General features: G+C 42.5%; 1 protein-coding gene across 2 annotated transcripts in view; it reads left to right on the top strand.

Annotated features, from left to right (window-relative positions):
* Positions 1-2,726: 2,726 nt before the first annotated feature.
* The window catches only part of stx17 (syntaxin 17), a 94,236-nt gene continuing 83,494 nt past the window's right edge, over positions 2,727-13,468 (top strand). The window contains exon 1 of one of the 2 annotated variants that reach the window (XM_048524163.2): positions 2,727-2,850. In XM_048524163.2, the coding sequence (XP_048380120.1) occupies positions 2,816-2,850 (35 nt within the window). In that variant the 5' untranslated portion in view covers positions 2,727-2,815. The remainder of the gene's footprint in view (positions 2,851-13,468) is intronic. The other variant, XM_048524172.2, reaches the window with a different exon arrangement.

Genomic DNA, 13,468 nt, shown 5'->3' with positions numbered 1-13,468 from the left:
CTTTGGTTTAACCCTTAATGTGATGCTGAGAGACTGTTTGGTATGTGGGATTAACAATATAACCATGCAAAAACAGCTACTAGCTGACGCCCAATTGGACTTCAAACTGAGACCATAACTGGCTTTAATATTAGAAAGTTGGGCAAGTGGACCATTTTAGTTACAGGGTATTCCAATGGAAGTGGTCACCCTCGCCAGCCTGACTGAGCTTGTGGAACAGCACTTGAGTGAAGGGAATTGCATAGCTTCACTCAGGACATATGCTGAACATAGGGACTCGAGGTCAAGCCAAAGCAAAACCCCAAAACAAAGGCAAGCCTTTGCCAAACGGTTAAAATTTTCTTCAGTATCTGGCAAGCCATTGTAGTTGCCACCAGTATGCAGACTTGAGACAGCAAAAGGAGTCCTGCTAGATGTAAATTGAGTAAGAAAACGCGTGGCAAGTATCCAACCTGGAAGGTCCACCTACATCTGGTTTGGAACAGTTAAATTCTTAGCAACATCTAGATCAGAGCGAATCAGAATAAACATCTGGTTAAATGGTCACCCGCTTCTAATGGAGGTCCTTGCTAGTGGTGTGGCCGTTTCAGCGATCACAGAACCGGTCTTAAAAAAATTTGCTCTGGACTCCAACCCTTGGGATTGCATAAGGCCTCAGACAGACTGAGAACCTTTACAGGTTAAGGGTACACAACTTCGATCCCATTCTCTTATGAGAAGCAGCTGAATCAGTTAACACTGATTGTAGTGAAAGGGCCCAAGCTTGATGGAGCAGATTTAGTTGAGAAAGGTTCACTTAAATTGGCTGAACGTTTTTTGATTTGAAAATGGCTTCCTGAATGAAGTTCTAATTAAATACCCAGAAAGTGTTTAGGAAGGTCTGGGGACTATCAAAGGAGCCAAGGTCACCCTGCATGTTAACCAGGAAGAAATTCCACAATTCTGCAAGGCCTGCTCAGTGCCATTTACCCTATGGGCAAAAGTAGAGGCAGAAATAAGGCGGCTAGGAAGTGAAGGAGTCATCAAACCAGCCCAATTTTCTGAATGGCCAGCACCAGGTGTAATGATTGGGAAGCCTGATGTGTCGGTTTGCCTTTGTGGGGATTTTAAACAAATGGTAAATCACTTTTCATGGCTGAATAAATACTCAGTTCTTCACATAAAGAATTTATATGCAAAGCTGGCAGGGGGATTGTCCTTCATGAAGCTGGAGATGAGCCATGCGTATTTGCAATTACAGTTAAATGAGAATTCCCAGAAGTATGCTACAAGTAATTCACACAAGAATTTGTACCAATGTATGAGTGCCATGTGGGGTATCGTCAGCCTGTGCAACTTTTCAGTGGATAATTGAGACATTTTACAAGGTCTACCCCAGGTCGCCATTTATCTAGATGACATGTTGATAAAAGAGAAGACTAACAAGAAGCACTTACAGAACTTGGGCATAGTCCTTCGACATTTCTCCCAGATAAGGAAAAAATGTGTTCCAGATGCTCAAGTGACATCCTCAGGCTACAGAGTCAACAAGACAGGGTTACCACCATTGGAAGAAGGAGTGACGGTGATCAAAGGTGCTCCAGCTCCCACATCTGTAACAGAGTTTAGCTCTTTCATTGGGCTGGTGAATTATTACAGAAAGTTTGTACCTAACCTGACTCCCATCCCGGCACCTTTACATCAACTCTTAAAAAATGGTCAACCTTGGAAATGGTTGCATAGCCAAGCCATAGCTCTCAGGGAAGTGAAGAAACAGCTATCATCCTCTGAGCTGTTGGCACGTCATGAAACCCGCACTATGATACTGACATGAGATGCTTCCCTGTATGGCATTGGGGTAATATTAGCTCAGAGGTGATCCAATGCAGAGTGTAAACACACCCTAATAGAGAAGGAAGGTTTGTCAGTTGTATTTGGAGTTGGGAAGTTTCACCAAATCCTTTACAGATCTAAATTTGTAGTAAGAATGGTCCACAAACTCTGCTGAGTCTCCTTGAAGAGGCCAAGGTAGTGTGCTTGTAGCTTCAGGCTAAATTCAACAGTGGGCTTTGATACTAAGTGTTTATAAATAACAAATTGGAACAGTGTTCAGGAAGCTAAGTAGCAAATTTGGGACTCCTCCAGGCACTCCTGTTTCCTTGCATAGTCCAAAGATGTGTAGGGTTGGTGAACTGGCCATGCTAAATTGCCCGTATTGTCCAGGGATGTGCAGGCTTAGTGTCAGTGATGGGAAATGCAGGGGTACAGGGCTAGGGTAGCCGGTGGGTCTGGGTGGGATGCTCTTCAGAGGGTCTGTGTAGACTTGCTGGTCTAAATGGCTTGCTTCCACATCTGTAGAAAGGTTGAAAATGTGACTGGCTGAGTGTGTGGATTGATAGTTTAGCGGTAATACTAGTAGGCTGGTTTGCTAGTTTCGACATTATTTAAACAGCTTAACCTAAAATGCATATTTGTGTAAATGGACTGAATGTTTGATAAAAATGGCGTTGGTGGAGAACGAAAATAAAACTAAACACACTTGGATTTTTTTTCCTTTCGTGATTTGTCGATAATTTCTAATCCACCTGCTCAGATAGTACCACATACATCTGAAACAGTTAGGATGTGAACCTAGGCCTCCTGGTCTAAAGGCAGGGGCACGACAACTTCACCCTTTTTAGTGATTTGTAAAACTTACTCATCTTCAGCCTTGAGTTGCGAGCCGCCAGGCCCGATGGAGCCGCGCCCGGTTCTCGGGGGGGTGTGTTCTGTGGTAACGCCGGAAGTGGCGGCTCTGTCAAGTTGTGGCGATTGCAGTCGATCGGGAGAGCGGTTTATGTTCGGGTTTTTACCAGTGGGCAGGGCCCCGAGGTAGGTCTTTAGTTTTGTGTGTGCACCTCCGCCGAACTCCCCCCCCCCCCCCCCCTTCACACGGCCACCGGTGTGAGAGAAGCTCCGGCTCCTCCCACAATCTGAATCCTTGAACGGCGGCGACCTGTTGCTGGAAAGTATGAAAATAAAACTTGAAATGTGTTACGCATAATCCCCGGCGGTACCTCGTAGGACATCAGTATATTCAGTGTTTGGTGCCAGAGGTCGGAGATAGTGGGAACTGCAGACGCTGGAGAATCCGAGATAATAAAATGTGAGGCTGGATGAACACAGCAGGCCCAGCAGCATCTCAGGAGCACAAAAGTTTGCCTGTCACCAAAAACTGTTCTGAGGTGACCAGTGTTTCTACAGAAATTCGTCTTGTTTCCTGGGACGATGCCCTTTTTAAAAATTCCTCATACTACATCTGGGGAAATGCTGCCCTTGTCTCTTTGGCTTTTTATCATCGGCCTAGTGCGCCCAAGGTGCAGGGCACAGTAGGAAGACTGTCTTGTGGCGTAGGGCTCTCCAGGACTGGTGCTACTGACAAAATACACTATTCACATCATCCACCCAAACTGACGGTATTACTTTGGCCTGCTGTGTTCACCCAGCTCCACGCTTTATCTCTTACTTTCCAGTGAAATTCTTTTTTAAGTCCCAGATTCGAGTTGCACCGACATCAGACATCTCGCAATGCCACTGTTGGTGGCAATGGTCACCGAGGAGTATATGGAAACTCTAAATGTGGTAATCAGGTAGATGCTTGCCAATTCTAACTCCATCCAGAAGGGGAAAGGAAAGTAAAACTTGTGATTAGCACATATTTGTTTGACTTGTGAACTTCAGAATGGAGATCCAGCATGCCTTCTGTGACCAACTGTTACCTTTTAAAAACTGGTTTAAACCTCTCGGCAGTGATTGAGTGTATACACAGAAGTTATTGAAGGAGGTAAGAGTTCCAGATGGAGGTCAATAAAGCACAAGGTGGCTATGCTGAATTTGAATTGAGCACTTAATTTAGTCAGCGAGAGTATTACCTCTAGTTCTGTGCGTTTCACTTTAATTGTGAAGGCATTAAAGAGAGTGGTTCCATTGATGAGGGACTTCAGTTATGAAGATAGACTGAAGAAATTAGGACTGTATTCAAAATCATAAGGCATCTGGACAGTGTAGATCAGGAGTAAGTCTTCCCACTTGTGACAGGATTGAGAATGAGAGAGAAAAGATTTAAAATAAACAGCAAAGCAAGCAAGGGAGTTGTGAGGAAAAACCTTTTTGTGGAGCAAATGGTTAAACATCTGGAATGCACTTCCTGAGAATGTGATTGAAGTGGGTTCAGTTGAAACATTCTAAAGCAGGGCTCAAGATCAGTTTCTTTTCAAGGGGTTCCCTTCAGGTTCTTGTCTCAATTTCACTAATTACTTCATTAAATGGTGCGGGACATACGCAAGTTGTAACAATATCTTTTATATTTGTATGGATGGGATATTGGGGATTTGGACTTGCACAGCAGCAGAATTAAAAGAATCATAATTCCCATTAATCATCATTGCTTCATCACGAGAAAAGCATTAATTTTCTAAACAGTACAGTGTCTAAATTGGCACGAGACAGTAGGTATAAGTTAGATTTCCTTAAAAAAAGCTTAACACTGTCATACTGGAAAAAGTCAAAACCCTAAATGTGCTTTCAGTGGATTAGTGAGATCACAGCTAAACGATTACGTGTTTGTCGTGAAGAAACAACTGCACCTTGGGTAATTCTTCATATCTGAGATGTTGTAATACATTAATGACATCCCCCCCACATTCCATCCACTCACTATTTCCAATCCCCCAATTTTCCAGCCTCTCAGTGCCTCCTGACACTTTCTAGACCTTCACTACTTCCTCCTGCATTTACTATCCCTGACTTTCAAGCATGAACTCCTCATCTCCAAGTGTTAGGTGTAAGGTGAGTTGGCAGAGTAAGGCACTGGAATGTTAGAGGGTGGAGGGGAGAAGTGAGCGGCTATAAGCATAGAAAATTGGAGCATGAATAGGCCATTCACCCCATCGAGCCTGCTCCGCTTTCCAGTATGATGTGGCTGATCATCAAACCCAGTATCCAGTTCCAGCTTCCTGTCTATACCCTTTGATCCCTTTAGCCTTAAGACCTTTATCTAACTCCTTGAAACACAATATTTTAGCTTCAACTGCGTTTTGTGGCAGAAAATTCCACAAGCTCACCTCTGGGTGAAGAGATTTGTCCTCATCTCAGCCCTGAAGGATTTACTCAGTATCCATAAACTGTGAGCCATGACTCTGGAGTCTCCCATCATTTGGAACAACCTTCCTGCATCGACCCTAGTGGTCTAATCTTGTTAGGATTTTCTTGGTTTCTGTGAGATCCCTCCTTATTCTTCGAACTCCAGCAAATATAACCGTAACTGATTTAAACTCTCCTTATTTGTTAGTCCTCTCATCCCTGGGATCGATCTATTAAATGTTTGCTGCACTTCCCCAAGAGCAAGAACATCCTTCCTCAGGTAAAGAGACCAAAACTGTACTCAACATTACAGGTCTGGTTTCACCAAGGCCCTGTATAATTGCAGCAAGATATCTCTGTTCCTGTACCCAAATCCTCTTGCTGTAAAGGCCAACGTACTATTTTCCTTCTTTACCGCCTGTTGCATGCATACTTTCAGTGACTAGTGTACTAGGACACCCAGGTCTCATTGCACCTCCCCCTTTATGAATCTGTTGCCATTCAGATAATCTGTCTTCCTGTTTTTGCTACTAAAGTGGATTACCTTTATACTGAACTTTGTCACCTGCAAACTTGGAGAAATTATATTTAGTTCTCTTATTTAAATGATTGGTATGTTTTGTGAATAGCTGGAATCCAAGCACTGATTGTTGTGGCATCCCAGTAGTCACTGTCTGCCACTATGTATTTATACTCATTCTTTGCTGTCGCCAACCAGTTCTTTATCCAAGCCAAACACTATCCATAGCCCCACATGCTTTAATTTTACATGTGAGTCTGTTATATTGATAGGCACAGTTTGATTTGTGATAGTCAACATGGATTTGTGAGGGGTAGATCATGACTCACAAACCTTATTGAATTCTTTGAAGAGGTGACCAAACACGTGGATGAGGGTAGAGCAGTGGATGTGGTATACATGGATTTAAGTAAAGCGTTTGAAAAGGTTCCCCATGGTAAGCTCATGCAGAAAGTAAGGAGGCATGGGATAGGGGAAAACGTGGCAGATTGGATTCAGAATTGGCTGATCCTTAGAAAACAAAGGGTGGTAGTGGACAGAAAATATTCAGCATGGTGCTTAGTTATGTGTGGTATACCACAAGGATCTGTTCTGGGTCCTCATCTCTTTGTGATTTTTGTAAATGATTTGGATGAAGGAGTGGAAGGGTGGATTAGTAAGTTCTGGGACAATACGAAGGTGGGTCGAGTTGTGGATAGTGCGGAGGACTGTTCTAGGTTACAAAGAGACATGGATAGGATGCAGAGCTGGGCTGAGAAGAGGCAGATGGAGTTTAACCCTGAAAAGTGTGAGGTGATTCATTTTGGAAGGACAAATTTGAAAGCAGAATACAGGGTTAATGGAAAGATACTTGGCAGTGTGGAGGAACAGAGGGATCTTGGGGTTCATGTCCACAGTTCCCTGAAAGCTGCCATCCAGGTGGATAGAGTTGTTAAGAAAGTATATGGTGTGTTAGCTTTCATTAATAGAGAGATTGAGTTCAGAGCCGTAAAGTTATGCTCCAACTATACAAAAGCCTGGTTTGGACACACCTGGAGTATTGAGTCTAGTTCTGGTCACCTCAATACAGGTAAGATGTGGAAGTGTTGGAAAAGGAAAACTGTTGCAGACAAGATTTACCAGGATGTTGCCTGGAATGACGGAAAGGTCTTACGAGGAAAGGTTGAGAGAGCTAGGGCTTTTCTCTTTCGATATCGAAGGATGAGAGGTGACTTGATAGAGGTGTACAAAATGATCAGAGGTATAGATAGAGTGGACAGCCAGAGACTTTTTCCTAGGGTGAAAGTAGCTATCACGAAGGGGCATAGTTTTAAAGTGAGTGGAGGTAGATATAGGGGTGACGTCAGAGGTAAGTTCTTTACTCAGAGAGCGGTCGGGGCGTGGAATGCATTGCTGTAGAGGATAGTGGAGTTGGCCTTATTAGGGGCATTTAAGCGGTGATTAGATAGGCATGTGAATGATCGTGTAAGGTATGGGTGGAGGTTAGATAACCTTTGGTTTAGGGTAGAGGTTTGGCACAACATTATGGGCCGAAGGGCCTGTACTGTGTTGTGCTGTTCTATATTCTATTAATTCTGTACTGTAAATCCATTCTGACTGTCTAATCCCATCGATCCTGAAATGAGAGTGCAGTAAGTGGCTCAGTAGTGGGGGAGAAGTGGAATGTGGGAATGGAAAGTGGATATATCAATCAATAAGGGAACAGCTGTCACAGATGATTCCGAACGCAAGGGATAGATGCAATAAAGGTCACCAGTGAATACTAAATACTGCTTTTAGCAAAGTGTTGACTGAACTTCAAGGACAGATAACTGGGGCTTGTGCTGGGGACTTCCGAATTTAGATACATTTTCATTGCTTGAAGAAGGGGTATGTTTTCATGTACTTACAAGTGACGTGCAATAAGTGCATGCAACAGAGCCAGAGGAGTCCTCCTGCAGTCATGAGTATCAGGTTATACAACAATGAGGCCATGGGATGACAAATAAGACACTTATTATGGAGGTGGTGAGGCTGAGGGCCGGGCAGAAAAGAGGCTACAGAGGGAGGACCCATGCACTTCCAAATGTGTTGCTTAGATGTCAGAGAAAGTGAAAGCATGCTTGAGCATATAGAGAGTTAAGATTCACCTATGAACATAATCAGAAAAATGGAAGCTGAAAATGTCTAGACTGAAATGTTAAATTAAGTCATTAAATGCGGCAGAAGGTGTGGTGCAAACTTATCCTAATTCAACACAAATTGGCAGCTATGTTAGAATGGTCAAGTTGTGGCTGTTGAGAGATGGGAAAAAAATTATCGTTGCTGCAGTAGAAAATGCCATTTTAATTTGGGACTAAAACAGCTTTGCTAAAGTTGAGAACCACCACCACCACCGCCGCCCCCCCCCCTGGATCTCCAAACACTGGGGTCATTGAAATTTCAAGCTCAAGAGTAAAAGTTGGGGAAGCGGGTAGCCGAGATCCAAACAACTTGCCCCTACATCTGGCACGCTGACCTGTGAGTGCTTGGTGCTGGCAATGAGGGCCTTTCCCCAGGCAAGGAGAGGTGGGTTGTGTGTGTATGCAAATTAGATCTCCAATAAGACTCTTTGGCTGGGATTTCAAGATGATTTGATCTGCCTTGGCTTTCACTGTGGCAGTTCTAATTGATTGTATCTGCCAGGTAACTAATTTCAGATCTATGAAATCCAAATAAGGTCATTAACCTGTATCCTGCATCTTGCCAGGTTGGATGAGGTGCATGAATAGTGGGAAATAATTACTAATCTGGTTTGTTGTTGCAAAAAAGTTGAATTCAACAAGTTTCTTAGCCACAGTAAAAATATGGTACTGACAGCATTAGTTATTTTAGCCTGAAAATTGCTGTTTTCCTTGAGAATTGCAACTTTATCCAGCAACTTCCATGTGGTTCAGAGTCTACTGCGTTGAATCTTGACTTCTCTTGCTCATGCTACATGTCTGCAGCACAGAAGTTACCTATTTTGCAGTAGCATTGAAGTTCTGAGGAGGAGCAGCAACTCCAGTTTATCCCGTCTCCAAAGACAATTACAATCCCACAGGACAGACAGCATGGACAAAGAGTCTATGCTTGACTTCCTTTTCTTCCTCATTCGTAGATATCTGTAATCAACCTGTTCAGATATGTCAACACGCACTTCTGGATCTGGTGGGACTTTAACCTGGGCCTCATTTAAAAGGCTGCTGTTTGGCAAATTATTTCACAGAATGGGGTTTAACTTCCAAATACAGCCTCATCTAACCCTGTGACCACTTTTCCACCTCCCTTGATCATGCCATGCTGAGTTATTTTTTACTATGAGTGGCTCATTTATTCAAGTCCATTGGACCTTCAAATTTGCCATGTACATGCAGTAATTTAAAGGCACTGACATGTACTCATAAAATCATGGAATTTTACAGTACGGCAGAGATTCTTTGGCCCCTTGAGTCAGTACTATATCTGCACTAGTTGCACTTTCCAACATTTGACACCTAGCAGCTTTTGCTCCGTGGGCTGAAGTTTACTCCAGGACCTGAGTACAAAGGTATAGACTTACACTCCAGTGTACTACTGAGGGATTGCTGCACTCTTGATGCTGTCTTTCAAATGGGATGCTACAACATTTAAAAGGCATCTGGATGAGGTCCCATCTACCTCGTACAGTAGATCTAAAATATTCTTTGCCACATATTCAAATAAGACCAAATATTTATCCTTCAACTGACATCACAAATCAAAAAGTCTGCTTAATATCATATTGCTAATTGCAGTGCACGCGTCGGCCTTTGCATTTCCTATATTACAATAGTGTCAACGTTTCAAAAGTACTTCATTGGCTGTGAAGTGCTTTGAAATTTGGAGCCGAAATGTTGACTTTCCTGCTCGTCGGATGCTGACTGACTGGCTGTGCTTTTCCAGCTCCATGTTTATTGACTTGAAATGCTTTGAGATGCCTGGTAAAAAGTGCTATATAAATGCAAGTTGTTTTTACATTGAGCTTTCAGTGCCATTCACTCTCTATCCTAATGACCTCCGACATCATCCTTCATGACATCAACAAATTCCATCTCTACCTCACTTAATCTGTCATTGAAACAATCATCTGTGCCTTTGTAGTCTCTACACTTTCTTTTGGCTCACTCCTTGCCTGTAAATTTTAGGCCCTTTATTGTGCTTACTGTGACTGTTGTTTTCACTGACCTTGTAGTGGCACCTGGACCTTCAGATTGCACCCTCATAAATGAAATCCTTCATCACTTTATTCTTACCAACTCTGTAACCAACTTACACCTATACTTTTCCTTAAATTTTCTGCTTTCCTGCCTCTAACTTCTTGTGCGTCTCTTTGCTTTCAGCCATTAATGATGGTCTTGTCTTCAGCTGCATTGTCTTACTCATAGGACTTCTTGCTTGAGGCTCTCCATTTCTCTCTTCTCAAAATTTGCATCATCTTGCTTTTGATTATTCCCTGTCTATGTCCTTTCCTCTGGTTTGATGTTTAGCTTTTTACTTGCACTTCGTGGAAACGATATGGGATTTGGTTTATGTTAAAGGCTCTCCAGAAATAAGTTATTTCTGTGACTGTAGTAACTAACCTACAAATATCTGGAATTATCCAAATCAAAGTCAGTCGCAGAGTTGTATTAACTAACAACTTTATTTGATAATTGATAAATAACTGCTACCATGACACAGTTCAACATTATGGAGTATGAAAGATTGACAATTATTAGCTGGATCTAAATCATTATAGACGTAGAGTTACACTCAACATTTAACACTACCTTACATCTTGCGAGATAAAGCGTTGGAAAATCTTCGGTCTTTTGTGTGATATCAGCTCAGAAATACAATCTTATGCAGTTAGCAGATGAGCTCATTGTTTGGCATTTGTTGGTTCTTGGACGTTTAGCTTTGTTCCTGGTGACACCTGTGGTGTGTTGTTGAATATTGCTGCTGTTTACTTATTTATGATCAAGCCCAACCAACATTACATGTGCATTGTCAATATCAGTCTGATGCAGCCACGCTTGGAGTATTGCGTACTGTTCTGGTTGCCGCATTATAGGAAGGATGTGGAAGCATTGGAAAGGATGCACGGGAGATTTACCAGGATGTTGCCTAGTGTGGAGGGAACGTCTTATGAGAAAGGCTGAGGGACTTGAGGCTGTTTTCATTGGAGAAGAAGGTTAAGAGGTGACTTAATAGAGACATACAAGATGATCAGAGGATTAGATGTGATGGATAGTGAAAGCCTTTTTCCTCAGATGGTGATGGCTAGCACGAGTGGACATAGCTTTAAATTGGAGGGGTATTGGTATATAGGAAGGATGTCAGAGGTAGGATCTTTATTCAGAGCATAGTAAGGGTGTGGAATGCCCTGCCTGCCACAATAGTAGACTCACCAACCGTAAGGGCATTTAAATGGTCATTGGATAAACATATGGATGATAATGGAATAGTGTAGGTTAGATGGGCTTCAGATTGGTTTTACAGGTCGGCACAACCTCGAGGGCAGAAGGGCCTGTACTGCGCTGTAATGTTCTATGTTCTATACGAGTGGTTAAATATTAACAATGTTTGTGAAGCACTTTGCAATTTACTTTTGTCAAATTAAACACAATGTTCTTAAGAGATAACAAGGTGTAGAGCTGGATGAACACAGCAGGCCAAGCAGCATCAGAGGAGCAGGAAGGCTGACGTTTCGGGCCCAGACCCTTCTTCAGAAATGTTATTAACCTTTATTTATAACACTTTCCTCTGTAAAAGACTTAGCTAGCCCCCAGGGTTTTAACAATTTTCCAAACCATGTTCTGAAGAAGGGTCACTGGGTCTGAAACGTTAAATCTGCTTTCTTTCCACATATGCTACCAGACCTGCTGAGTTTTTCTGGCAATTTCTGTCTTTATTTCCAAAACATTCTCTTTTCTAAACCTTTCATTTTAGCTGAGTCAAGAATCAACTTTTTATACTTTCAATTTCAGAAGTCTGTTCTTTCAGGGAACATCATTATTAGCATCCATCTAAAATGATTCATTGTCTCACATTTTGAGATGTCATTCAATTTGTATGAACATGTCCAGAACTACAGTAGTCATATTTTAATTAAAGACAAAGACCAAACTTCTGATAAGATGCCTCGTACCTTTCTGCTCTATTAGAATCTGATTCAAAATAAGGAGACAGTTCTGATATTAAAATGTTGCAAATCTCTTATCTAATCAGATGATGTGATCCATTCATATTGGTAACCATGACAAAGCCAGCACAGCTAGCATCAGGCCTCTAATTAAGAACATCTGGTGTTCACACTGAGTCCATTGTTTGCCTCAACTCTCCCAGGCTCAGTCTAATATTAAACATTTGCTTTCCCCTGAATGCAGCAGGGTAGTTTAGAAGGCCACAGTCCTATACAACAGTCTGCAAAGGGATAAATCTGAGTGCAGCACTGAACATTGAAGCCAGAATCGGATTCTTCTGTACGTTAAAGGGCAGTAAATTTGCAGGGCAGTGTTGATAAATGACTTGGAGCCGTAGAGTTGTACCGCATGGAAACAGACCCTTCAGTTCAACTCATCCGTGCCGACCAGATAACCTAATTTGCAAGCATTTGGCCCATTTCCCTCTCACCCCTTCTTACTCATGTACCCATCCAGATCCCTTTTGAATGTTGTAATTGTACCAGCCTCTCTAGCTCATTCCATACATACACCATCTTTTGCATGAAAATGTTGTCCCTTAGATCTCTCTTTTTAATAATTTGCCCCTCTCACCTTCAACCTATGCCCTCTAGTTTTGGATTTCCATTCCCTGGGATAAAGACCTTGACTATTCACCCTATCCGTTCCCTCATGATTTTATAAACCTCTGTGAGGTCACCCCCTCAGCCTCCAATGCTCCAGGGAAAATAGCCCCAGCCTATTCAGCCTCTCCCTGTAACTCAAACAGTCCAAAGCCAGCAACATCCTTGTAAACCCTTTCTGCACCTTTTCAAGTTTAACAACATTTTTCCTTTGGTAGGGAGACCAGAAATGAAAGCAGTGTTGCAAAAGTGGCCTGACCAATGTCGTGTAGAGCTGCAACATAACCTCTGAATTCCTCTACTCAATGCACTGATCAATAAAAGCAAGCAAACAAAATACCTTCTTCACAACCCTGGCTATTTGTGACCTCACCTTCAAGGAACTCTAAACCTGCATCCCAAGGTCTTTTTTGTTCAGCAACACTCCCCAGGACCTTAGCAATAACTGTATAAGCCCTGCCCTGATTTGTCTTACTAAGATGCAATACCTGACATTTATCTGAATTAAACTCTATCTGCCCAACTCCTTGACCCATTGGCCCATCTGATCAAGGTTACATTGTACTCTGAGATAACCACCATCACTGCCCACTACACCACCTATTTTGGTGTCATGTGCAAATTTACTAACCATTCCTCTCACATTCATATCCTGATCATTTCTAGAAATGGCAAAAAGCAGTGGACCCAGCACTGATCCTTGTAGCACACCACTGGCCACTGCCTCAAGTCTGAAAAACAACCTTCATCACACCCCCTGTTTATTACCTACTAGCCCATTTTTGTATTCAGATAGCTAGCTCTTCCTGGTTTCCATGTGATCTAACCTTGCTAACCAGTCTATCATGCAGAACCTTGTTGAACAATGTGCGGAAGTCCATATAGATAATGACCACAGCGCTGTCTTCATCAGTCGTCTTTGTCACTTCTTCAGAAACTAGATGAAGCTGGTGAGACATGATATCCCCCACACAGAGCACTTTTTAATGATAGTGCTGTTTTATATGCAAGTCGAATTCCATGCATTTGGTTTGCATTCTGCA

The sequence above is a fragment of the Stegostoma tigrinum genome, chromosome 2 (genome assembly GCF_030684315.1).
Source record: "Stegostoma tigrinum isolate sSteTig4 chromosome 2, sSteTig4.hap1, whole genome shotgun sequence".
Lineage (NCBI taxonomy): Eukaryota > Metazoa > Chordata > Chondrichthyes > Orectolobiformes > Stegostomatidae > Stegostoma > Stegostoma tigrinum.
The sequence above is the reverse complement of the archived record's forward strand: the minus strand, read 5'-3'. Positions and strand labels throughout refer to the sequence as shown.